General features: G+C 37.5%; 3 protein-coding genes across 3 annotated transcripts; 2 read left to right on the top strand and 1 right to left on the bottom strand.

Moving 5' to 3' along the window:
- The first annotated feature begins 1,920 nt into the window (after nucleotides 1-1,920).
- Nucleotides 1,921-8,907, top strand: LOC125492753 (uncharacterized mitochondrial protein AtMg00810-like). Its single transcript, XM_057391556.1, has 2 exons — nucleotides 1,921-2,186; nucleotides 8,169-8,907. Exons 1-2 carry the CDS (start codon nucleotides 1,921-1,923, stop codon nucleotides 8,905-8,907), a joined length of 1,005 nt encoding a protein of 334 aa, XP_057247539.1.
- A 1,093-nt stretch (nucleotides 8,908-10,000) lies between these two features.
- LOC104901570 (protein trichome birefringence-like 5) lies at nucleotides 10,001-14,509 on the bottom strand. Its single transcript, XM_010689159.4, has 5 exons — nucleotides 13,917-14,509; nucleotides 11,916-12,108; nucleotides 11,197-11,390; nucleotides 10,726-10,884; nucleotides 10,001-10,642 (listed from the first exon to the last, which is right to left on the bottom strand). The coding sequence occupies exons 1-5, from the start codon at nucleotides 14,432-14,434 to the stop codon at nucleotides 10,306-10,308; spliced, it is 1,401 nt and encodes a 466-aa protein (XP_010687461.2). The 5' UTR covers nucleotides 14,435-14,509; the 3' UTR covers nucleotides 10,001-10,305.
- Nucleotides 14,510-26,177: 11,668 nt separating this feature from the next.
- On the top strand, nucleotides 26,178-27,221 carry LOC130589921 (uncharacterized). The gene has a single exon (XM_057391557.1). The coding sequence runs from the start codon at nucleotides 26,178-26,180 to the stop codon at nucleotides 27,219-27,221; it is 1,044 nt and encodes a 347-aa protein (XP_057247540.1).
- Nucleotides 27,222-27,545: the final 324 nt, after the last annotated feature.

Consider the following 27,545-nt stretch of genomic DNA (forward strand, 5'->3'; position numbering starts at 1 on the left):
TTAGGTAATGAAGGGTTTTCATTTACAATTGAGAAATGTTGTTTCTCTGTTTATTTCAATTCAATGTTTTATTATGCCACTGCTAAAAGATCTAATGGTCTATATTTTCTAGACTTAGACAAAGATTTTCTTAATATAGACAGCAAAAAACATAGATCAAACGATACTAATTACACACACACACACACACACAGATATATATATATATATATATATATTAAATATATATATATTATATATTATATATATATTATATATATATATATATATAATATATATATATATATATATCCTTACTTATGGCATTGTCGTTTAGGACATATAAACGCGAAACGCATGCAGAAGTTACATCAAGACACTAGTAGAATAAATGTTATTTGATGCGGTGATATTGCTGCGGTTTTTAACCTATACGCAGCAATATTACACGCAAAAAAAAAGAAAAAATAGAAAATAACTATATTGCTGCGGTTCCCGCCCAAAACCGCAGCAATATTGTTCAATGGATACATTTTGAAAAAAATGTGGGGCCTGGAAAGACTAATATTGCTGCGGTTTTGGGCGGGAAACCGCAGCAATATAAAAAAAATATTTTTAAAAATATTGCTGCGGTTTCCCGCCCAAAACCGCAGCAATATTGTATGCTTTTTTTTTTAAAAAAAAGGACGCGCGGGTTTGGGCTTTATGTTGTCAAATATTAAAAGTATGCTGTTAGGGTTCCTTATCTCTCAACCTCTTTTTTTTTTTCTCTCGGCCGTTTTTCAACTTTCTCTCCTCTCTCTCCTCTCTCTCCTCTCTCTCTCCTCTCACGCCTCTCTCTCTCCCCTCTCACTCTCAATTTTTCGCCTCTCATCTCAATTCTTCGAATGAATCAACACATCAATTCTCAAATTGGGTGATTTTATGAGATCTATCTCGTTTCTTCGTCGGATGTTCGATTTCTTTTTCGTCGGCTTTTCCATTTCTTCGTCGTTTTCATTGTGGGTGTTCGATTTCTTCATCGGCTTTCCGAAATCTTCGTCGGCTGTTCGAATTCTTCGTCGGTCGAAGTCATTCCTTTGTCGGCTGTTCGATTTCTTCGTCGGTCGAAGTCGTCCCCTCGTCGCATGTTTGATTTCTTCGTCGGTTGAAGTCGTTCCGTCGTCGCCTGTTCGATTGCTTCGTCGGTCGAAGTCAATCCCTCGTCGGCCGTTCAGATCGAGATAAAGAAAGCCCCAACCTCGCGCTAGTCGACGACCTTCTTGGGCTTTCGGTTTCTTTTTTAGATTATTTTTTCAGATTTTTGTGTTTTTTTTTCTGTTATTATTTTCTGTTGTTATTTTTGTAATTGTTATTTTGGTTATTATTGTTGTAATATTTTCAGATCTAGTGTTTTATTGTATTATCTTATTTTATTTATAGTATAAATTTGTTTTTTTATTTTTGAAGTTACATAGCAGATTTTTTATAATCTGCCTTCAAAAAAAGTAATAACATAATATGTTTTTTTTTTGTGTTTTTTTTATATTTTTAATTTTATATAATAACTTGTTGTCATTAGTTTCAATAAGTAATGTTTTATTTTATTTCAACCTTTTTATTTTCCAAATCTGATGTCAAAATAAAATTTTTTTTTTTTTTCTGCCCAACGTATATTGCTGCGGTTTTAAGTAAAAAACCGCAGCAATATATGTTGTACTATTTTAATATAAAATACTAATATTGCTGCGGTTTTAGGTAAAAACCGCAGCAATATATGTCAGATATTGCTGCGGTTTAAAACCGCAGCAATATATTAATTACCTATTGCTGCGCCCTTAATTGCTGCGCTCCCAAAAACGCAGCAATAGGGCAGTTTTTAACCGCAGCAATAGGGAAGATTTGATTGTGATTCCAATTCACTATGAATGGAAACCTTCTGTGTGTGATAAGTGTAAGAAAATGAGACATGAAACTAGTAAATGTACTAGACTAGTAGGAAGGCAGGAATGGAGAGTGAAGAAGTTAGTGGTGCAAGAAAAGAGCACTAAGCCTGCTGAAAAGCATGAATTTCAGCATGTTAAAAATCCAGCTAGAAGGTGCTTAAATTCTCTAGGAGAAGCAACAAGGCAGAGTAACTTTGAAGCTCTAGAAGTAGAAGAAGCAGAAGATGATAATAGAGTGGTTAAGGATAATTCTTCAGAAGGGGCAGTAATGGTTGGTATATGGTGCAATGTAAGTCATGGGTAGAAGAGAGGGCAGGAGGTAGTCATCCTCCTGTTGATCATGGATTAAATTTTACTTTGGAATGTGAGAGGGGTCAACAACCAACAGAAGAAGAAGGATGTGAAAGTGCTCTTAAATGGGCAAAGAGTTGGTATGGTTGGCCTTGTGGAAACTAAGGTGAAAGCTCAAAACATGGGGCAGCTTTACCGTAGTCTGTTTAAGGGTTGGTGTTTTACGTCCAACTCAGCATATCATAAATGAGGTAGACTAGTGTTGTCTTGGAATCCAAACAACTTTAATGTTATGATTCTAAGTTGTTCAGCTCAGTACATTCATTATTTGATCCACCCAGTTAGTGAAGCAGCTTCTTTCCACTGTACATTAATTTATGTTGAAAATGATGCAAAAGAAAGAAAGCTTCTATGGAGGGCATTGGAGGAGGTGGCTATGACTATGAAGGGTCCTTGGCTTGCAGTTGGGGACTATAATTGTGTTTTGTATTCCTGTTTTGGATAATGAAGGGTTTTCATTTACAATTGAGAAATGTTGTTTCTCTGTTTATTTGAATTCAATGTTTTATTATGCCACTGCTAAAAGATCTAATGGTCTATATTTTCTAGACTTAGACAAAGATGTTATTAATATAGACAGCAAAAAACATAGATCAAACGATACTAATTACACACACACACAACACACACACACACACACACACACACACACAACACACACACACACACACACACACACACACACACACACACACAACACACACACACACACACACACAACACACACACACACACACACACACACACACACACACACACACACACACACAACACACACACACAACAACACACACACACACACACACACACACACCACACACACACACACACACACACACACACACACACACAACACAACAAACACACACACACACACACACACACACACACACACACCCACACACACACACACACACACACACACACACACACACACACACACACACACACACACACACACACACACATATATAGCATTGTCGTTTAGGACACATAAACGCGAAACGCATTCAGAAGTTACATAAAGATGGACTTCTAACATCTTTTGACTTTGAGCCATTTGATGTGTGTGAATCATGTTTAATGGGTAAAATGACAAAGTCACCTTTTACTGGAAAGGGTGAAAGAGCCAGTGATCTATTGGGCCTAATACATACTGATGTATGTGGACCAATGAGCACAAAAGCTAGGGGAGGGTTTGGGTACTTCATTACTTTTACGGACGATTTAAGTAGATATGGATATGTCTATTTAATGAAGCATAAGTCGGAATCATTTGAAAATTCAAAGAATTCCAAATGAAGTCCAAAACCAGCTTGGCAAAACAATCAAAGCACTGCGATCCGATCGTGGTGGTGAATATTTGAGCCAAGAGTTTAATGATCACTTGAAGAGTTGTGGAATTCTTTCACAACTCACTCCGCCTGGAACACCTCAGTTGAATGGTGTTTCGAAAGGAGGAACCGAACTCTACTTGATATGGTTCGGTCTATGATGAGTTTTGCTGATCTTCCAATATCCTTTTGGGGATATGCTCTCGAAACTGATACTTTCACACTTAATAGAACTCCATCAAAGGCAGTAGAAAAGACACCATATGAGATATGGAGTGGAAAAGTTCCAAACTTGTCTTTTTACGTATTTGGGGTGTGAGGTTTATGTAAAGCGTTTACTTTCAGATAAACTCGCCCCTAAATCAGATAAGTGTTTCTTTGTGGGTTATCCCAAGGAAACCAAGGGCTATTACTTCTACAATCGCACTGAGGGCAAAGTGTTTGTTGCTCGTCGTGGTGTCTTTTTGGAAAAAGATTTTATTTCCAAAAAGGCAAGTGGGAGTAATGTATTTCTCGAAGAAGTTCGAGAAGAGCAACAAATGGACATAGTTCATCCTATGTTAGAGAACAGACACAAGAGCCAGATGTTGGGCTTGAAGTAGTTCCTCCTTTGGAGGAATCTTCTCCCATAACTGACCAAGTGTTGGAGGACGTGCATCCCGTACACGAACCTCCTACTGTCCCACTCGAATCTAATTCGTGCGAAAATTCTCAAATTGTTGAGAAGAAAATTTCTCCTGTTGCAGCCCCTCGTAAGTCTAGTAGAACAAGAATACCAACCAAGAGGTTTGTTGATTTCTTGTTAACCAAAATTCTGAGATAATGATTTTAGAATTTGAGGAACCTACTACTTACAAGCAAGCTTTGATGAGTGAAGACTCCGAAAAATGGCTTGAAGCCATGAGGTCCGAAATGGCATCCATGTCTGAAAATCAAGTATGGGACTTGGTAGATTTGCCCGATGGGGTTACACCTATTGGTTGCAAATGGGTTTTCAAAGTGAAAACAGACAAGGATGGTAATATTCAGGTTTACAAAGCAAGGTTGGTTGCAAAAGGGTTCAAGCAAGTTCATGGTATAGACTATGACGAAACCTTTTCACCGGTAGCCATGCTTAAATCCGTTCGGATACTCCTAGCGATCGCCGCCTTTTATGATTACGAGATTTGGCAAATGGATGTCAAAACCTTTCTTGAATGGGTTCTTGAAAGAGGATGTGTATATGACACACCGGAGGGTTTTGTGGATCCAGAAAATCCTAGGAGGTATGTAAGCTTCAAAAATCCATTTATGGATTGAAGCAAGCATCTCGGAGTTGGAATCTTCGTTTTGATGAAGCAATCAAACAGTTTGGTTTTCTCAAAAAGGAGAAGAGTCTTGTGTTTACAAGAAGGAAAGTGGGAGTAACATAGTCTTCTTGGTCTTGTATGTAGATGACATACTTCTCATAGGAAAACATTCCCATGCTTGAGTCAGTCAAGGAATGGTTAAAAAGTTGTTTTTCTATGAAAGACCTCGGAAACGCCGAGTACATTTTGGGGATCAAGATCTATAGGGATAGGTCTAAGAGGATGATCGGACTTAGCCAACGAACTTATATAGATAAGATCGTCACTAAGTTCAACATGGAAAACTCTAAGAGAGGCTTCCTACCCATGCAACATGGAGTGTCGCTTAGCAAGACTCAGTGTCCTTTGGCCTGATGAGATTAAGCGAATGAGTAATGTTCCTTATGCGTCAGCTATAGGGTCCATTATGTACTCCATGATTTGTACTCGCCCAGATGTTTCATATGCCTTGAGCATGTGTAGCAGATTCCAATCAAATCCAGGTGACGCACACTGGAGTGCAGCTAAGAATATCCTAAAGTACTTGAGAAGGACTAAGGATAATTTCTTAGTGTATGGAGGTGAAAGTAAGTTAATTGTTGAGGGTTACACAGATGCGAGCTTCCAAACTGACAAAGATGATTTCCGATCCCAATCTGGTTTCATCTTTTGTCTAAATGGAGGGGCAGTGAGCTGGAAAAGTTCAAAGCAAAGCACTGTCGCTGATTCTACACAGAAGCTGAGTATATTGCTGCGCAGATGCAGCAAAGGAAGCCGTTTGGATGAAGAAGTTCATTCTGGAGCTAGGAGTAGTGCCTAGTGTTGGAGATGGTATTTTTACATTGTGATAACAATGGTGCCATAGCTCAGTCTAAGGAACCAAGATCACATCAAAGATGTAAACTGTACTTAGAAAGTTTCATCTCATTCGAGAAATCGTTGAGAGAAAGGATGTAATAGTTTGCAAGGTTCATACGGATAGCAATGTCGCGATCCTTTGACTAAACCTTTCCACAGCCCAAGCATGAGAGTCATACTAGGGCTATAGGGCTTAAGCATATAGGAGAGTGGGTTTAATTGTGTACTATTTACTTTTAATTAGTTCACAGTTATAATTACTCGCTTTGATATGTTATGTTTATGTTTATCAATAAAAGTTTTGTTCTTATTTAATCTTGGTTTAGTATTAAATAAAACGTTCAAAGTATTTTATAACGTTTGATAGAATTGTCAAATACGTGATTTGACAAATGGAACTCTATCCAGTGAACAGGAGTTATAATATACCTTAGTCCCTAGTTCGAATCATTAAGTTGAACGTAAATGATTCATTTCATGGACTAGATTGCAAGTTGATTGATAGCGCAGTTTCATGGGCTATAGGGACATGGAGATGTCTAGTCATTTGCATAGGCTTGTATAGTTGATACACGCTGGGCAGACCTAGTGGGAGTTCTCTAAAAGGTTTATGAGACTCTTATTAATATTTTAGTGGATTCCTTTGACATGAGTATGAACTGTTCTTACTTAAGGATTAGTATGTTTTACGCTGCAAAACGCGTGCCGTAAAAGGAGGTTATAAAAGCAGCGATCGGAACTGCTATGAATTGAGTGGGAGCTTTGGTCATACAAGATTGGATAAGTCCTCCTAAGAGTTAGGATTGGTGTCTTGGCCTCTTGAAGAGTGAGAACTGAAAATGCATGGCCGTGCTCAAATGGATTAAGAAGTTAATCATTTGTTTCGACAGTTCGAACTCAGATTTCAAGGAACGACTTGAATATTGGTATGATGAACATATGATGTTATCATATCATCAAGTTAGACATTAAGCGACTTAAGGATTTGAAGGTTACACACTTGTTCTTAGACAAGTGGGAGATTGAAGGATTTTGTCCTCGATCAAGTGTAATAAACTAAATAATATTAGGATAATTATGGAGATAATATATTCAATAATATTAGTGATCACAACGTTTTGCTAGAAGCTAATTGTGGTTTTTGGACTAATATGATTGGGCCAACTACTGTATTATTGAGTCTCTATGAGGTCACACAAGTAATGACATTGGATAGTATCCAAACCCATTTGTGAAATGGGTTGGACGATTTTATGGTGGGTGGAAAGACATGTAACTTATGAGTTTATTAGGCTCATAGTGTATGACATTATGAGGCCAATGAAGTCTTACTTGTAACCTCTCCTATATACTAGTATTAGGGGTTACATAGTAGTGCATCTTTTACATCATCTTTTTGAGAGAAAAATCTGATTTTTCCTCTTAGCTTTGGACACCCATTTTCGGCCCTCGATCACCTCTAAAAGTAAGAGAGTGTTTTCTCTCTTCCATACTAGCATACGTGGTGATCCAAGTATTGTTCGTGGACCATACTAGAGGAACGGTGCTTGACGTTCTAAAAAAATCTCCACTAGAAGGTTGTGGTGTGCAAAGGAATTCATGCATCAAGAGGTATATTTCTATACTATTATTTGATTCATACTAATTTATGCAATGATCTTGGGATAGATGTTCAAGTATATGATACTTGGTTTTCCGCATTATGCATCTAAGGTCCTACATTTTAACCTTCCAAATTTCATGATCTTATTCTACGTTCTACATTACCTATACACAAACCACCTATTTCTAGTCCTTCTTCCTCCTCTAATGTCTTTTCTGAGCCTATTTTATCTTGTCTTGAATCTGCTACTCTCATTATCCTAACTAATGTTCTCGGTACTGTTGAACCATCTTATTATCATCAGGCTAAAAATGATCCAGGTTGGATCATGGCTATGCAACAAGAACTCGATACTTTAGAAAAAATCATACATGGGATCTTGTTCCTTTACCCCCCCTGGCAAAACTGTAATTGGTTGCAAGTGGGTTTATAAAACCAAATTCAGGCGTGATGGTACTGTAGAAAGGCTAAAAGCTAGACTTGTTGCAAGAGGTGATAAACAAATTTACATGGCAAGGACTATAAACATACTTTTAGTCCAATTGCAAAGTTCACCACTGTCAGACTTCTCATTGCTTTAGCTGCTGCCAAGGATTGGTTTCTGCATCATGTAGATACTAATAATGCCTTTTGCATACCTATGTTACAAAGGATTTATATATGCAGCCTCCTTTAGGGTATTATAAAGGTTATCATGGTTTGGTATGTAAACTAAAAGGTCTCTATGGGGCCTAAAGCAAGCTGCTAGGCAATGGAATTTTGAGTTGAGCAAGTTTCTTTTTTCTTTTAGGTTTCAACAATCCAAACATGATTACTCTATGTTCACAAGGACTGATGATGGTCATTGTACTGTGGTGGTGGCCTATGTTGATGATCTTTTAATAACCGACTCTAGTTTACCATTAATCTCTACTTTTAATGTTGCTCTTCAAATAACTTTTACCATAAAGGATTTGGGTGAATTGACTTATTTCTTGGGTATAGAAGTACTTAGAAATCCTTCTGGTATCCTTCTCAATCAAAGGAAATACATCCTTGATATGTTAACTGCAAGAAATATGCTTGAATACAAGACTGAAGCTTTTCCTTTTTCAAAGGCTATGGATTTAAGTTCCGATGAAGGAGATCCTATTCATGATCCTGAGTTGTACATGAGACTTATTGGCAAGTTATTATACTTGAATATGACTCGTCCTGACATATCCTATATGGTTCAACAACTTAGTCAGTTTCTAAGTGATCAAAGAGTCCTTCATCTTACTGTTGATCTACATGTCTTGAGATATTTGAAGGGTAATATACACTATGGATTGATTTGTTCTTCTCAAAACGATCTCTCTCTCTCACAGCTTATAGTGATGCAGATTGGGCTACTTGTGCTTTCTCTGCTAAGTCTCATACTGGTTATTGTGTTTTTCTTGGTTCTTCTCTTATTTCTTAGAAGACAAAGAAAACAGAAAGTTGTTTCAAAGAGTTCCACTGAAGCTGAATATAGAATCATGAGCTATACTACCAGTGAAGTGGTTTAGTTGGATGCTTTACTCCAGGTTCGGTCCATTTTAGTTCCTAAGCCTATTTCCTTGTTCTGTGACAATACAACAACTCAACACATTGTTGAGAATCCTATTTTTCATGAACGGACATAACACCTAAATGTGGATTGTCATTATGTTATGAAACATTATCAAGTTAGTTTTCTCACATTGCATAATGTTAGATCTTCTCTTCAGCTTGTTGATCTGATGACCAAAGCTTTGGGGGCTCATCAACACCATTTTTTAATTTGTCAAGCGTGGTCTTGTGGCTCATCTCCTCAATTCTAGCTTGAGGGGAGGGTGTAAAGATGATGATCAAGAAGTTAATCATCATGCTCATTTAGCTCACACTCATCTAAACCATTTTGTTATTTATTTGCCACCTCATCATTATTCGGTTATCAGTTAGTTACAATCTTCTTTCACACCCTTCTTGTTTGTTATGTAGACCCTCTTGTATATAAGCTTTCTCATATGTTGTAAACATCAGATTTCTTATATCATAATAAGATCTCTAAAGTTTTCTCTTTAATTTTCTCTCTCTCTCTCTCTCTCTCTCTCTCAATTGCAAGATACTTCAGTTTTTTCATAGAATTATCAAATTCTCAAAATGTGTATACGTTCACCCACCAACTCCAATAAATCTAAAACCATTGCAGGAAGCAGTACTGAGTGGAAAATAATATTTATCTTGATCTCCATGTTAACTATTACCTTACGAAATATCCAAGAACACTATTGTCTCCCACTCTCTCTACGCGAACCGAAGTACAACTTTGTTATCAACTTATAGCACAACATAATTTCAACTTGTTAGGAGACATCCTCTTCATCTACAAAAATATGTTTCAAAGCTTATTAGGCCTAATCAAGGCTGGTTAGATCTAATAAAGTACAAATATATCATAAAATCAGAAATGGACCACGAATCAATATTTAGATCCGTTTGTTTAAAACGCACCCTCTATAAGGCTTATTTGCAATCTCATTCCACAAGTTGTAAAACTTTGATTTCTTTCTATTTTTTGACTATCACTGTGAGTATTGCAATGCCTGCTAAGTACAAAAACTGGGCCCTAAAATAATATTATGCATAAATGTAATATATAAATATATATATATTCTACCAAGTTTTTACTTTTAAGACAAAAGGAGAATTCTATAAAGTTATCATACTGAGAATAACTTTTTACAATATAGAGTACCTAAAATATGACGGTAGGTCAATGTGACTAACAAACAATGAATTTTAGATTTTTGGGTCGGGCTCTATGCTGTAGGTTACCTTACAGCCTCTTACACGGCCTGAGATGGAAATGCATAATGAATACATGTACTACGAGTATTACATTGATATCATATCCCACTCGAAAATTAAAGTTGCTGAGCCTGTTATACTTGGCGGATAGCAGTTTGTTGGTAAACTAAAGTTGCATAAATTAATTCGTTCCAAGCATCAGGAACACCGGGAAGACACCAGTGGCTGCAATCTTGTTTTCTAGTAGAAACTTTCATCCCCTTTGGCCTCATCTTACCATAGACTGATGGGTGGCCATCTTTGCGAAAATTTGTCAATCTTGTAACATTAAGTAATATCACAGGAACCTTCATTTGTTGGATAACATCTTCAACAATTTTCATTTTTATCGGGTAGCTATCCAAGAAAGTCCCGCTTAATATGGGCTCCGTTTCACCATTGCATGTACCTCCAGAGTCCCAATCTCCACCCCTGTTTTGAAAGAATAACAAATTACAGCCTTACAAAATTACAGTCAAAGAAAATGGGGAGAACTATTTTGATCGATAAGATACCTGAAATGTGGAGATGAGTATGCACGATAGAAAACCAATTGCCTTGCAGGGTTCAAATTTTTATCTACCCATTCTCCCCACGTTTTCAAGGCCTTCCTATAAGCCTCTACAGCATCGAATTTGGGATAGACGTAGTCACCTTCTTTGTAGTAATTTTTCCTGCACCAAGAGAACTCCACATCAATAATGAAGGAAAGGGAACAACTAAAAATCTCGGATTAGGTAAATCCAACTGAATCCACTAACAAGTAGTATTTTACTGGAGATCACGAGTCACAAAGTGCCACGACAGTGGTAGCACATCTATAAGGGACAAATCAGTAAATGGTCAGAGACAATCTACAGGGGCATAAATTCCATAGAATTGCTTCCCACTCCTATGATTATCATATGAAGAAAACTCAGTCTTCTGCACTCCCACTTAACAAGTTTTTAACTATACAATTCAAGGAAGGATGATTGCATACCTACCCTCTCGAGGTTTTCCCGTGAGTCCACCAGTGGCCAGTATTGAAGACAAGAATGTCAGCCTGCGTCCACTTTCTAGCTGTCTTATCAATTTTATCCATTGATAATGTTGGGTTTGAGTTTCCTTGTCCATTAATGCGGGTTCCTTCTCTAACAAGAAAATGGGACCTCACATATTCTATTGTACAGTTAAAGTCCTGCGTAAACAAGTTTACATCACAAAGCATTAGGAAGCACTCATATTTCTAAGATATGCACAAACATTGCAGTCAGCAAATTTTGTGCAGATCAGTCGAAGACAAGATGTAGATTCACTGCTCCCTACAGACAGCAATGTGCATTAAACCACAAATGTAACCAAAGTTAATTCCAACGGCGAAACCGAGGGAAGAAGAGCATTACAGGCAGCAACAGACCTCGATGACTACATGTGGCTCCTGCCTTAGTGACATACAAACAGTGGGGAGAGGGAGTAGGGGTGCGAGGGTGTCAGATGTACCCAACCATAACCCTGTCATAACATAGAAGCTATTGCCAATTGACTCTTGATCTTATAAACAAGGCTTATCTGTTATGAAAGAACAAGAGAACTGAGCCAATTTGATTTAGTCACCGTAAAGATGGACAGGAAATGCATCAGAAGCTTAACAATCAAAATGGATAAGCATGCAAATTCGCATTCTAAATAACTGTAAAGAAAGGCATATGAAAATCGCAATTACCACAAACTTGAAGATGTAGAAACCTCTTCCTTTAGTTATTTTATATCCATGTACTTCATACATTTTACTCTTGTCAGGAAGCCCCTCATGAAGAAGGCACAACATTGACTCAAACTGGTTCCGATTCATAGAATCTCCAACAAGCATTAATCTTTTACCCCTAATTCTGACCAAAAAGTCAGTTGCGTTGAACCTGCAACTCAACAAAGGGAATAACAAAGTTAGTTCTGGCATCCACAAGAACATTAATATGAAGCTTACAAGCAGCAATAACACATCAAGAAGTCAAAGACCCTTTTCACATCAAAAAATCAACAGATTAAAACCATTAACTTCTTACAAAATGTTGGGAGTACAGGAAAAACTGAACCAAAGCAGAAAATACCAGAATAATTAGACAAAGAACTGTACACAAGTATGCAACAGATAATCATCAAGGTGAACATGAATTTGTTTTCTCGTGGTTGTTGTTAACTATTCCTAAGAAACAATTTGATAATCCCTAAAAAAAAGAGCTCTCATGAACCAATTTTGGCTGTTTCATAAAAAATTTCTGAGGTTGACACTACGAGCAGAAAGATGTAATCATATAAATCAGCAATCCAAAGTGTATTCAGGTTTAATCATATCATTATACAAGAACCCTAAACAATACACCCCAACATATTTCCTTATTGATTCATCCCAATCCTATGTATAGAATCCTCTAAGTAATTTGCTACAACCCATAGCAGTGCAAGACAAACAGATTTGCCATTAAAAGTCTGCCAGGTAGTAGCTGATCAATTAGCTTTTGCCACTGAAAACCTAAATATACAAATAATTACCTCTTTCAGTAACTAATAAATATTGAAAAAATCTACAAGTGACTGCCAGTACGAGCACTTTTATCAGAAGTTCAAGCTTATGTAATTTCAAATGAAGCAACTTCTCCATCAATACTCAGCAATTAAAATAAAAATTTGCAGCAAGTGAAAGAAGCACCTATTGTGTAATTAGTAGTTTCCACAACATTATCAGAAATAGCTCGAAGAACAAGAGACACATTTGTTTCATTCAACCTCTACCTATATGGCTATAGCCTATATGCGACTACATAATGATTCTGTTTCAACAAAATGAAGTCTCATAGCTAAGTCACAGTCACTTATTCTCACCATAATGATGCAAATCCCTTTGAAATCTCTACAATGCTGCTTCTTATGTCATAAACAAGCTCATTAGCATTGACCGTAACTTTGTTTAGGGAATACTTAACCTGGTCTCTCCATTCTCATTCTTCAATTTGCTGATAAATTTGCATAGCACATTGCCAACAGAATAATTTCAGTCCCTAGCTAGCATAAAGTACAACCATTCAAACAAGAAAAAAAATGACTAGAATTTTCTTCCATGTAAAGCATCATATCAGAAATACAAATTGTCATATTCAATATGTTACGCTTCACACCATACACCATCCCGTCACTAATTACGCATGATTGGGGTTACTGATAATCACCAGTGGACTGGGCTATAAACTGTATGAGCTACTGAAAGTTTTGCACCATCATTTGAGCATGCAAGAAACATCACAAACATTAGTAGAGTATGACTTACTGATAGACATTAGCTGTATTCTACATTTGAACTACTCATCAAACACCACATAAAGTTTAAGCTAAGTTAATTGACATTATGAACCACATCCAAAAACCAAAAAAAAAAAAAACACACCCTATATAGAGCTATAGCATTTAAGCATATTCATAGCTGTAATAATTATAACGAGCCAACGAGGGACTTTGAGAACAAACTTGGGGAAAGATGGGGGTTGAAAAAGTGTAAATATTATGTGAGTTGCTTGCATGTGTTATAACTTATACTTACTGAAATAAGCGAAATACTTCTCTTATTTGTATGTGAGAGCTTTTTAACATAAATGTTTCTAGAATGGAGTACGAGTTTTTCGTCAATAAAGCAAGAAATTACCAATAACATTAAAAAAGCAAAAATTATTACCTTGGAAGATCACAATCATCAGGCTTCCATCTCCACTTCATAAACTCAAAATCAGGCCTTCCATTACTCTGACAATCATAGGCTTCATCAACAAAAGGACATGAACCCGGTTGATAAACCGGGTACCCATCATCTTTAACCCATTTACCCATATAAAAGTTACAATTTTTACCCCATTTCTCCACCTCTTTTTCTTCTTCTTTAACCGACCCATTTTCACCAATAGATCCGTTAACAAAACCCACATTTTCATTTTCCTCAACATGGGTTTCATTTGAAAAAATTTGATTTGATTCGAACGATGTAGACTCTGGTTCGACAATGGGTGGAGTTGCGGCGGTTGTAGTGTTGGTTTGGGCGAAGATTTCTGGGTTGATGGAAGGAGAGATGAAGAGATTGAGAGTTTTTTCACTGCTCAGGAAAACGAGGAGAATGAGGAAGATGGAGATGAGGAAAAGAATGGAGGTGAAGGTGAAAATATTGTGGCGTTTTTTTTGAGGGGGTGATGAATCTGCCATCTTTAGGAGTCTGGGGATGCTTAGTGTCTGTGTGACAGTGTGAGTGGGTTTTTTGACTTCTTGTTCTATTTTTGGGAAATTCTAAGTTAAGAAGGTTGAGGTTTAGCAAAAATATTTTAGGAGACAATGGAGGGATTACTATATTTGTATTAAAAAAATTAGGGAGCTTTATCAACTAATCTCAGTCCTTATAAAAAAAAATCAACTAATCTCAGTGCTTTTATTTAATTGTTATATTGTTTTTTTAGAAATTAAATCACTAGCTTTGACCAATTTTTTTGATTTTTTTATAAGTAAAAATATAGTCATGTATGGTCTTATTAAATTCGTCTCGATGTATAGATTCATAATATCAAATTTTTATAATTTTTACTTAAACAAAATAAGACATATTAAGAATTATATAATGTCTTAAAATCCGTGCACCAATAAAATAATTGTTGAGAGGTCTAACCACATCTATGTAGTTCCCTTAACAAAATAGTAGTATATAGTTCTATATGATCCATGTATATTAGTTGTTGGATCATAGGTTGGTTATGCATGTTCCATGAAAAACATGTGATTAATTTAGTTATCTTGGCTAAAGTTTAATCTAAACTAGAGAATATATATAGACTTGAAAAAAAATAGACTCAAGCAAGTTTAAATGAATATAAACGAAGTTTAATAAGTTCACTAGAGTTTAGATATTTGAGCAAACAATTTTTTTTTTTTTTTTTTTTTGAGAATTAAGCAAACAAAATTTAATAATTCAAATTAGATCACTTTATTTCAAGGGAAGACACCATAACCTAAACATCTAAAAATTAGAAAGAGAAAATCGTGACATTTCACACTTTCTGTGTTCTACTTTGTTAAGTAAGTCAATTTTATGTAAGTACTTTAACTAACGTATCAATATAGTTGCAAGATAAAAAGATGAAAAGAGAACCAACTTCTACAACATGCCATGCTTCTTCTAACTACTACAACTAGCTTTTTTTAAAGGAACCAACAACCAAGTACACATGCTAATTACAAGTTACAACATGACTATTGAGAGGTACTGTTTTCTTAGACTTAACTTTATCAAATTTCGGTCAATGTATCACTTGTAATTCTATACTTCCAGTTTACTTTACTCCATCTCCATTAAGTTCACTTAAGTTTAATTTAGTTAAGTATGATTTATTTCAGTTTAATTTATTCCAAAAGAATAAGACCTAAAGTGTTAAGGTAATATTTGGTTGGAGGATTAAAAGAAATATAAAAGTAATCAACTAAACTGATTCTCTTACTTGATGTTTGTTTGGACCATTCAATCACTCTCTTTATCCCTTACTTACCCACAAACTCCTCTCCTCTAACTCCATGGTCACCATGACCATTAACACTTTGCCACTCAAACACCACCCACAACTCCTCCACCCAAAACCACCACTCCACCACCTAAAATCACTACCATCAACTCGAAACCACCACACCCACCACCTGAAACCACCATAGTACCCACCCGAAACCACCATAACACCACCTGAAACAACTCCATCCAACCCGAAATCACCGCTTCATCAACCAAAACCCAATCCACTGAAACCACCATGCATGGCACCACCCGAAACAACCCATCCCACCCCGAACCACCATATGGCACCACCTGGGACCATAACTTTGCCACAAGAAAGCCTACCCCTCTAACGAAAAACAACCATCATCCATGGAATAACAACGACCATCCACACTAAAACCACCACCACCCACCGAAAACATCTCTCTCTCTGAAAAGCACTATATCTAAGAGAGAAATGAGACGAGTAACCGTTGAAGGAAAGGGGAAGGGGGCAGGAGGATGGAAAGAGCGGCAGCGATGCGGAAGGGCGGGAGAAGGGGAAGGCTAAGGAGATTGAATTTTATAGTGCATGTATGTGGTGGTTTTAGGGGAAAAGTTGTGGTGGTGGGGATATTGGGTTTCCCTTTGATAATATCTCAACAAACAACTTTGAAAATCGAAGGGTAAACCTTTCCATTCTCCTTATTAGGGTGTGCAGTTTTGGACTACGACCAGAATGGACCCGACCAGAAAATTTCGATCCGGTATTCGATCCATGAAAACTTAGGATTCCGGGTTTTCGATCCGGTTCAAACCGGAATTTTTCAGTTCGAACTGGAATGGATCAATTTTTTTTTTTAAAAAAAAAAGGTTTGAAGGTTAAAAAAAAAGTTTAAAACTAGAAAAGTTAGAAAGTTAAAACCTTATTTTTATTGCCTTTAAGATTATATCTTTTAGTATTATTAGTTTTTAATCTATCGAGTTTATTAATATATTTAAAGAAGCAAAAAAAGTTTTTTTTCTAAATATAAATACAAATTCATGTCCAAATAGTCCGGTTCGGACCGGACCAAAAAAATTTCAGTCATGGTCCACAAAAATTCGGATTCCGGTACGATTTTGGACCGGTGCACACCCCTACTCCTTGTTACCCTTTCTCTAATCTTTTCCCCTTCCTCTTAACAAATAGAGCATCCTCTAGAGGAGATCTCTAAAATTAGTTTTGAAAATAAATTCAATAAAAGCTTCGCATAGATTCTTGAAAGGAAGATTTTCTCTTTTGGGTACCTAGAGTTTGAAAATTTTCAATTTTCTTACTTAAGATTTTAAATTTCTCACTTTGGGTAGCTAATGTTTGATATAGCTTCTCTATGGATGCCTACAACAACAAGTAAAGATAAAATTAATTACAAAAAATTAAAAAATTTATAACTCTTCTAAATATACAAAATAATTCTTCAAAATTTCCAAAAATAACTATTTAAGATATTTTCTTTGGAATACAACAAACTTTTCCGAAAACACGAAGTGAAAAAGAGAGAAAGGGACAGATTGTGCAATAATTATTATAAGGCTATGAAGTATTAATATTTAATTTTAGAACTTGTACTAATAAGAATATAGAAGCATATAAATTTTTTTGACATTGGCTAATAATATATAGGAAAAATTGACGATAGAGGTCTCAACTTTGGGTGATAATTTTAAAAAGGTCTGAACTATTGATTAACCTGTGTAGGTCCCAACTTTAGGGGGTATTAACTTTTAGCGAGCCGTAGTGACTTGAAACTGGCTTAATAGGTTATAACTTGTAAAACTTTGGTCACACCAGAAGGGTTAATTGAGGGAGGGAAGTAGGAACTAGGTGAGATTTAAAAAAAAAGTCGTTAGTTTTAAGTCACCGAGGCCCGCTAAAAGTTAAGACCCCATAAAGTTGGGACCTACACAGGTTAATCAATAGTTCAAACTTTTTAAAAATTATCGCCCAAAGTTCAGACCTCTATTGTCAATTTTTCCTAATATATATTTTAATACAATGACTTTTGTGAATATTCTTAGCAATTTTTAATTTATATTCCCTCTTTTTTTTATCATTTTTATTTTTTTTGTGCGCGTCTCCAATACACCTCTTTGAACTTAAATATATTTTATTATATATTAGTAAATATTATAACGATTAAATAATAATAAAATACTAATTGAAGCAAATCAAACAAGACCCCACATGGCTATGTTTTTCTTATAAATTTAGAAAAATTAAAAAGATTCTCTAAGTATAGTGTCAATTCCAAGTGAGAAAGATTAAAAATAAAAAATATAGGGATTAACAATGAAGAAGCAAAACGCTGAATTTTGCATCACTATAAGTTGGATCTAATTAACTTATGTAATTAAAGCTTACGAACATATGAAATGAAGATATTAGAGAATTGATTAGAAATAGAGAAAATGATATCTAACCAAAAACTACTCTTATGTGAAAGTTATATATCCCTTATAATCTATAACTAATAAGTTTTAAGGGTCTTTTGCCAGATTTGGACAAATCAGACACCTTTTTTGTGAGTAGGGACCATAAAGTGAAACTTTTTGCCTAATAAAGCCAGTTGTGATAATCCGACTTATTTTATCGAGTCAGTTTATTAAATCTAGTCAAAAATGGAGTTGAAGCAGGTGTTAACCTATGTTTCCCTCCCAACCTTTCCTCCTCTTGTTTTACATTTCCTCTTTTTTAATCTCCCTCAACCTTATATCCCCAAAGCAAAACCCCATAATTCGATGTTTCATTCTGTTACTCTAGGGGAACACTACAAGAGTGGGGTAAGGTGAATTGTAGGAGTTCCTATTAGAAATCTTTCACTTTAACTGCGGAATTAAGAACTTCAAAAGCAATAGAAACTTAAAGTATGTAAGAGAGATTTAACGAGTAAACTCCTTATCTATATATATATATGTATATATATATGTGTGTATATATATATATATATATATATATATATAATATATATATATATATATATATATATGTGTGTGTGTGTGTGTGTGTGTGTATATATATATATGTGTGTGTATATATATATATATGTGTGTGTATATATATATATATATATATATATATATGTGTGTGTGTGTGTGTGTATATATATATATATATATACATATACATGTATATATATATATATATATATATGTATATATATATGTATATGTATGTATATATATGTATATATATATATATATATATATATAAACCTAGAAAAATTTGCCTACGTGTAATGTACACATCTCTTCCGTCCACGTGTCAAGTGCAATTGAATTTTCTGCCATGTCAGCACAACCTATTTCTTGGACAAGTGGCAACATGGTTGCTATGACACTACAAAAAAAAGCTCGTATAGCAACGGAAAGTTAGGGACGGATTAAAATCCGTCCCTAAATTAGGGACGGATTGTAGGATCCGTTTCTAATTAGGGACGGATACATAAAGCCGTCCCTAACTAGCGACGGATCCTAAAATCCGTCCCTAAATTTAGGGATGGATTGTAAAATCCGTCCCTAATTTAGGGACGGATCCATAAATCCGTCCCTAAGTTAGGGACGGATTTTACAATCCGTCCCTAAACAATTAGCTCCTTAAACCTTAGGGAAAACAATTGCCTTTAATGGGAAAATTTAGCTACGGAAATGAAAATCCGTAGCTAATTTAGCTACGGAAATGAAAAACCGTAGCTAATTTAGCTACGGAAATGAAAATCCGTAGCTAAATTAGCTACGGTTTTTCATTTCCGTCGCTAACTTTAGCAAATTTTAGGGACTTTCTACGAACTTTCACAAAACAATTTGATTTTGAAAAATTAGCGACGGATTCTGGAATCCGTCCCTAAATTTAGCGACGGATTTTGAAATCCGTCCCTGAATTAGCGACAGATTGTCAAATCCGTCCCTAATTTAGCTACGGATTTTAGAATCCGTCGCTAATTCTTCCAGTACATATAAACAGATTTTACCGATACATATTAACAAGTTCGTATGCAGAGTAATTGGTTGGACCTTTAGCTTATGACTTTGAGGTTACGAGTTCGATTCCGGAGAAGAGCGCATCCAGTTCGATTACGAGTAGGGACGGATAACAGTTAAATCCGTCGCTAGAAATTGGTGATTAAGAGTAAAATCACCACAACATTTTTTTTTAATTTCATTTTAGGGACGGATTTGTAATTTCCGTCCCTAAATTTAGGGACGGAAATGAAAATCCGTAGTTAAATTTAGCTACGGATTTTCATTTCCGTAGCTAAATTTAGGGACGGAAATTACAAATCCGTAGCTAAATTTAGCTACGGATTTTTATTTCCGTCCCTAAATTTAGCTACGGATTTTTATTTTCCGTCCCTAATTTAGGGACGGATTTAAATTCCGTCCCTAAATTTCCGTCCCTAATTTAGGGACGGAATACAAAGTTCCGTCGCTAAATTGATTTAGCGACGAAGGTTTTAGGGACGGACAGAATCCGTCGCTAATTCAATTTAGCAACGGATTTTGATTATTTAGCGACGGATTCTGTCCGTCGCTAAAACGAGTTTTTTTTGTAGTGTGAGCATTGAACTCACCATACAGTTGTCGTGCAAATCTCAACAAATCATGCCTAATCAATTCCACGATCATTGCCAAGTTTGGTAAATTTTTAATGCTATTTTTAATTGCCGCTTTAATCGAGATATTTTTTAAATGCTATTTTTTAAATGCATCAATTAAAATCCCCTAAATTCTGTAAATTTATAATTTAATCTACCCATTAAAATTACTTGATCTATGCAAATATAATCACCAAATATTGAAAAACCTAAAAGGTTTTTTCTTCACATTATCCTGGAAGGATTTAATGAGTAAGGGGCAATGGTCAAACTCCCCCTCAGGCCTCAGGTAGAGTAATGACCTCGGTGTTTGGCCAGTTATCAAACCAAGCATTATTTCCAAAGGCTATATCAAGTCTGCAAAATACTCTGTCATAACCTTCCAGCTTGTTATTCCAGGTGTAGTACTGCCCTAAGGTCTTTAATTCCATAAGCTTGCACCAATTCATACATTCCTGCATATCCACCATCTTTCTTTGTCTAACTGGATGGCCTATTCTGTCTTCTGCATTCATTATTGCATTGAAGTCACCCAAGATGATCCAAGGTTTATCATCAGCATCAAGCTTCATTAAATCAGTCTACAAAGCTTCTCTTTCATTCCTAGTGTTCAGACCATAAATGAAGGTACACATAAACTTCTTCCCTCCATCAACCACCTCAATCATGGTATGGATTATTTGACTTGGACAAAACACAATATCTACATGCATTGCATTAGGATGCCACCCAACTATTATTCTACCTTTCCCATGCCAAGGATTATTAGTTGTCATACACCAACCAGGATAAAGATTTAGGTAAAAACTCACCAAGGGCATGAGCTTTAACCTTAGTCTCAAGGAAACTAAACAACCTAATATTGTGAGAGTTGATAAATTTTCTCACCTCTCCCTGCTTCTTGTTGTTGTTTAGCCTCCTTATATTCCAACAAACAAGGTTATCCATCCATGGTAGGAGGCTCCCCCTCCTCACCATGTACCCCTAACTCCTGATCATCAACACCCAATTCCTTGTGTGTGATCTCCTCAATCTCTTCTTCCACTTCCTTGTGATCTGTATCCCATAAATCATCCAAAACTACAAAAGTGTTTTCAGTGGCCACTATCTGAGATTTTGCTTGGGCAGTAACAGTCACCCCTTTTGCCCTTTGAAATCCCTCCTCGTCTATGACAACAACTTTCTTTTTTGGTACCCATTTTTGTGTTACAAGTTATTGCTTCTTCTTACAATCTTTAGTAGCATGCCTAATACCCTTACATTGCTGACATTGGACAGGTCTCCACTCATAAACAACCTTTTGATGCATTAGAATACCTTTTTCAATTCTCAAATTCAATGAAATCAAGTAATTCTTGATTCATTCTTTGATTCAACTAGAATTCTAGCATATATCAATCTTTCTTTGGTTTGTGTAGCTTGATCAAGTTTTAAAGGTTTTCCAATTCCAGCAACTAATTTGAACAAAAGTTAAAATCGTAACCTGCTTCATGAACCTGATGTGTAGTTAAACATGATGTTATGCTGTTTTTTTTAATGAATACATGAGTTTGTAATGAATTACTAGTTATTATTATCGTATGAATTACTTTTATTATCGAACATTTAATATTGATGCTCGCACCAAATCTATTACATAAAAAAAAGAGTTTTTAAAAATTGGATAATTCGTATCGGATCCAATCTAGTGTCTGAAAATTCAGATTGGATTGGTTAGGACTCAAACTCTAATTGGTTTGGATTTGGATTGGAAAATTAAAATCCAAATTTTATTCGATCCCGGATTGGATTAGGACTAAATCCAACCCTTATATTGAATTTTCACCCTAATCAAAGGGACTCAAACGGTTGGTTACTAAGGCAATGTTCAATTCACCTTATTTTTGCTTATTTCAGATTAGGTCAGAAAAAATAAGTTCAGATCAGATAAGTTCAAATCATGCTTATATTTATAAACTTATTATTATTGTTATTATTATCATACTTATTATGATTACTAGTATTACTAATGCTATTATTGTTATTGTAATAATTATTACTAGTCTCGTATGCACGCGATGCATGCGATTAATACTGATATTCGTAATCGTAAAAAGCGTTAACATTAATGCAAAAAATAAACATGTATTTCATACTTATAATTTATTTTTACAGAACATATGATTCAAAACGAAGGTAAAAGAAGTTGGTTTATGCTCATTTTTTCTCATCAGGTTTACCTATTTTATCTTATTCTGCAAATAACTCCACCTAATGTTGATTCGAAATGACCGTATCAAATAGAGACGTGGTGCCTTAACGACCCAGCCATTGGTAACATTATTCGGGAAGTTTGGCAAGCCTACATTCCAGGCTCTCCTATGTACGTGCTCTCAAAGAGACTTTTTATGACTAGAGAACAAATGAAGCATTGGTGTCTTGATCGAAGAATGTTTTGTGGGGTGAATTGGAATGCTATTTTTAAAAATCTTCAAACCCAAGGAAATAATGTTCACACACTACACACAAGGCTGTAGTTATATGCATTCAAAAAATAATCTCACCGAAGAAGCGACTTTAGGGGTTCTTTATTGGAAATAATGAATTAGGGACCAAATTACACGACTAGGTGACCTACCTTCAAAGTTCATGTTTCAGAGAGTACGGCAATGAAAAGATCAAAGTCACATCTACATGCTTAAAAATAGTGATGGCAACTGGATAGACGATCAACATGAGATTGCCAGGATGATTTACCACCATTTTACTCAAATATGCTCACCACGTGACAACCGTGATATAAATTCCTTTGCTCATGTAGAAAGCATTGATTTGGTCCTTCGAGAACTCCACCTACCAAGCTTATCCGAAGCTGAGAGACATTCTCTTCTTGCTCCATTCATATCAGATGATATATAGGATACCTTCTTTGAGTTAGCAAATAACAAGTCTCCGGGTATGGACGATTTTCCGGCCGAGTTTTTCGAGCGTCACTGGACGTTGCTTGGGGAATCTATAACAAAAGTTATTCAACAGTTCTTCTCCACTAGTTTTATGCTAAAGGAATGGAACCGTACTCTTTTGATACTTATTTCTAAATGCTCCTGAAGAGGTAAACCACTTACGACCTATCAGCTTATGTAATGTTATTTACAAGTGTGCTTTCAAATGTATGGTCAACAGAATGAAGCCCCTCCTCCCCGATGTTATTGATGATTACCAAAATGCTTTTATTCCGGGACGACATATGAATGATAATATCTTGATGTCTCATGAGATGATGCATGTTATCAACAAACAATGCTCCGAAACTCGTCATCTAGTGGCTATTAAAATTAATATGAACAAGGCAATTACGATCGTGTTAGTTGGTTGTTTATTCTGAAAATAATGAAAGCATATGGATTTCTGGATTACTGGATCGGGTTAATTAAACAATGTATATCAACAGTGTCTTACAGCGCTATCATTTATGGAAAAGTAACAAAACCATTTACTCCCACTTGCGGCCTTCGCCAAGGAGACCCTTTATCACCCTACTTATTTCTATTCTGGATGGATATACTTTCTAGAATGACAACTTTAGCGGCAAATATTCAACTTCTTCAAGTAAGGTATCCAAATTCGACGGCAAGGTCCTTCTCTCACCCACCTATTCTTTGCCGATGACGCCATATTTTTCTTCAAAGCGTCAGCAACTAATTGCAATTCATTGACTTCACTGGTAAACCAGTTCTGTAGCGTTTCTAGTCAACTCCTCAACTTACAAAAGCCCTTTGTCGATTTTAGCCCGAATATCCCTTCTGAGCACTATAAGACGCTACTTCGCATGACGGTGCAAGACAACATGGGTACGTATCTGGAAATTCCGATCGATATACAAGAGAGTAGGGTGAAACATTTTACTCCACTACTGGATAATATATCACAACGAATTGCGCAATTGCAGCAGCGGAATTTATCGCAATCCATAAAGCTTATCATGATCAACTCAATTTTGGTAGCCTCCATTATTCACTATTTATCGGTTTTCCGTATCCCATTGTCTATCACCCACAAAATAGAAGGAATGATTGGCCAATTGTTTTGGGGAAATTCGACCAATAGAGGTATACATTGGTGTGATAAAGGCAGTCTACAACTTCCAAAGGGTTGGGCGGCCTTGGAATTTGCAACATAGGAATTTTTAACACAGCGTTGCTAATGAAAACCATCACACGTATGCAAGAAAGTCCATAGCTACTACTCTCAAAAGTTTTCAGGGATAACAAATGCCAACAATTTCGCATACTTTCTGGAGATCAGAATGTCTCTTGGGGTAGACGTGGTCTCCACCAGGCAGAACATATTTTAAACAAAGGTCATTGTTTGGGCCCCTGGTCTGGCCCAATAAAATATCAAAAGGCACTTCACCCAAAGCCTAGGCCTCCTATATCAAGGAAGATTCACCAGCTTTTAGGTAACAAAAAGCCAATTACCTTAAAAAGAGGGTGGCTCCCTAGGTATTGGAGGCTCCCAAAAAGGGTTTCCTGTCTGGGAAATCCCAACAATTATAAATACCAACAGTCCCATCAATGAACAGGTATTCAATTCTCACCTAACAAAACCAGAGCATCTCTCTCTAGACTGGATTACTTTCTCTCTCTACCTCAATCTCAACTGACTTGAGCGTCGGAGGGGCTTTCCCGGAAACACCCCCGGGCCATTTTTCCTTGTTTTGCAGGATTGGAGACTACGAGACTCGGGATTCTAACCTAACTCGGGATTTGACTCTCACCTTAAACATATTACTCTTTTGACTAGTTTCTAGGCAGAAACAGTTTGGCGCCGTCTGTGGGGATACTACATCTCAAAGTCACGTACCGAGAGCAACATGGCACCCCGAAGGAAAACCACCCGAGGCTCACTGTCTCGTCAACCCACACCTCTCCAGTCTCACCAACCCAATGTCTTGGTCGAATCCCTGGCCATAGACGACGAGGGGTCGACCCCCCGTAACGACGAGCATTCTGCTCCCCGTGATGACCCAATGCCGTCACGATGGCGGACATTGACGGATTGCCCGACAGTTGAACGATAACATGCAGAGGAGTTTGCGGGAGCTCATAGCCGGGATCCCCCAGCCAATCAAGGGAGCCCCGAGAGATGACCCGGGCAGAGCCTCGTGGCAGGGATAACCTCAAACTCACGTTCCTAACCGGAGCGAGCAGCGAGTTGTAGGAGAGAGATCCCGACAGACTCCCTCTCAGAGGACACAGAACTCGGATGCCAGGCGCATCATAGAAGAGAACGGAGGCGCAGAGCGGAGCAGGACGCTCGCAACCTCTTAAATAAGAAGAGAGAAGAAAGGGAAAGGACGCACCGAGAGGAGCAGGCTCACTCTCAGACCCCGAGGAGGGAACGGGAGAAGTCTCCTGTCGGGTCCAAGCGGACGAGACAGGAGGACGAAGCGGATTCAGGGCCCCCTCGGAACAAGGCCAACACCTTGATCAATCGGGGAGTCCTCAACTTCATGACCCCCTTCAGTCGGGAGATCATGGAGGTACCTAACCCGGGAAAGGTTAAGGTCCCCACCATTGAGCAGTACTCGGGCAGTAGCGATCCCGAGGATCATATGGCGGCATATAAGGCTCAGATGAGTGTGCAGACAGGATGTGAGGCCACCTGGTCCCGCTACTTCCCGACAACCCTCAAAGGGTTGGCGCTCAGTTGGTTCTCGGGCTTGTCACATGGCATCATATAACCAACTTCTCGGTTCTAGAGCATTGTTTCACCAACACTTCATTGCTGGACGTAGGCACAAGAAAACCAGATCCACTTGATGTCCATCAAGCAACAAGAACACGAGAGCCTTGCCGATTATATCAGGCGATTCAATGAGGAGTCACTGAAGATTTCGGATCTTCAGGACGGGGTTGCCTTCACCGCCTTAATGTCAGGACTCTGGCCGGGAAAGTTCAGATGGTCCCTCGCCGAGAACGAAGTTACCACTTTCACCGAGGCCATGAGTTGCGCTCAAAAGTTCATTCAAGCCTCAGACATTTGTAAGCCTGTCGGGGAAAAAGCTAAGAAAAAGAAGGAAGAGCTCCCGTACCGGGAACCAAACAAAAGCATGAGGAATCATCAACAATTGCTCCCGAGAGTAGTAGATAACGGGAATGACCCACATTTTAACAGATGCAGGCGGGAGATCTACTTGGATCTCAAACACAAGTCGGTATTACCCATTCCCCCACCTATCAGAACTTCCACAGATAGGCGGGATCAGAGATTATGGTGTGAATACCATCGGGAGTGTGGTCATACCACGAAAGACTGTTGGGAGTTAAAGAAGGCCTTGGACCACTTGGCTGATCAAGGAAAGTTGAATAGATACATCAAACACCCCCAGGGAGAGGGGAAGGAGAAAGAAGCAAGAAACGATAGTGACAACACCGACGGGTATGTTGGTGTCATAGCCAGGGGCCACGCCTCGGGAGGATCATCTGGCCGCGCTCGGAAGGCCCATCTTCAAGCAATGGCGCATCGGGTGCTGGATGTGGAATCTGTAAAGACCGGATGCCCGGTAATGACATTCGGGGAGCCTGACCGGCACTTATACACCCCCCATGATGACCCCTTGGTCATAGAAATGAAAATATCAAACTCTCGGGTGAAGAGAATCCTTGTTGACAGTGGATCCTCAGCCGACATCATCACACTTGACTGTCTGCTCAAACTAAAGTACACCGAGAAGGATGTGATCCCTACCAACCAACCGTTGATCGGTTTCGGAGGCGGGTCGGTCTACCCTCTCGGTTATATAAAGCTGGCTGTAAGACTGGGGGAAAGAGGAAAGGGAAGGAGTCTACCAGTAGATTCCTAGTTGTTGATACCCCGCTACCCTACAATGCTATCATGCGCAGGCCCACCATGAACAAGATAAAGGCTGCCATCTCGGCATACCAGCTGCTGCTCCAATACGAAACCGATGATGGGCATGTCGGAAGATTTATGGGACCAGCAAACAGCCCGAGAATGTTATGTCAATAGCTTCCGAGCCAGAGCACCCGAGGAGAAGAAGGAAAAGAAGAGAAAGAGAGAGGAACCGACAGAAGCCCCCGCGGGACTCGGGGTTTATATATCTGAAAACCCAAGTACTATGAACGCCCCCGACCTGTGGAGGAGGTCGAAGAGGTCGTGATAGATC

This window comes from Beta vulgaris, chromosome 8 (genome assembly GCF_026745355.1).
Source record: "Beta vulgaris subsp. vulgaris cultivar EL10 chromosome 8, EL10.2, whole genome shotgun sequence".
NCBI classification, from domain to species: Eukaryota; Viridiplantae; Streptophyta; class Magnoliopsida; order Caryophyllales; family Amaranthaceae; genus Beta; species Beta vulgaris.

Coding starts and splice junctions, on each gene's coding strand:
- LOC125492753 (XM_057391556.1), top strand. CDS start 1,921: ATGAGACATGAAACTAGTAAATGTACTAGACTAGTAGGAAGGCAGGAA. Junction 2,187..8,168: donor GCAGTAATGGTTGGTATATG/GTGCAATGTAAG, acceptor TTTTTCTTTTAG/GTTTCAACAATCCAAACATG.
- LOC104901570 (XM_010689159.4), bottom strand. CDS start 14,434: ATGGCAGATTCATCACCCCCTCAAAAAAAACGCCACAATATTTTCACC. Junction 10,885..11,196: donor CACGGGAAAACCTCGAGAGG/GTAGGTATGCAA, acceptor CTCTTGGTGCAG/GAAAAATTACTACAAAGAAG. Junction 10,643..10,725: donor TACTCATCTCCACATTTCAG/GTATCTTATCGA, acceptor CTTTCAAAACAG/GGGTGGAGATTGGGACTCTG.
- LOC130589921 (XM_057391557.1), top strand. CDS start 26,178: ATGTCCATCAAGCAACAAGAACACGAGAGCCTTGCCGATTATATCAGG.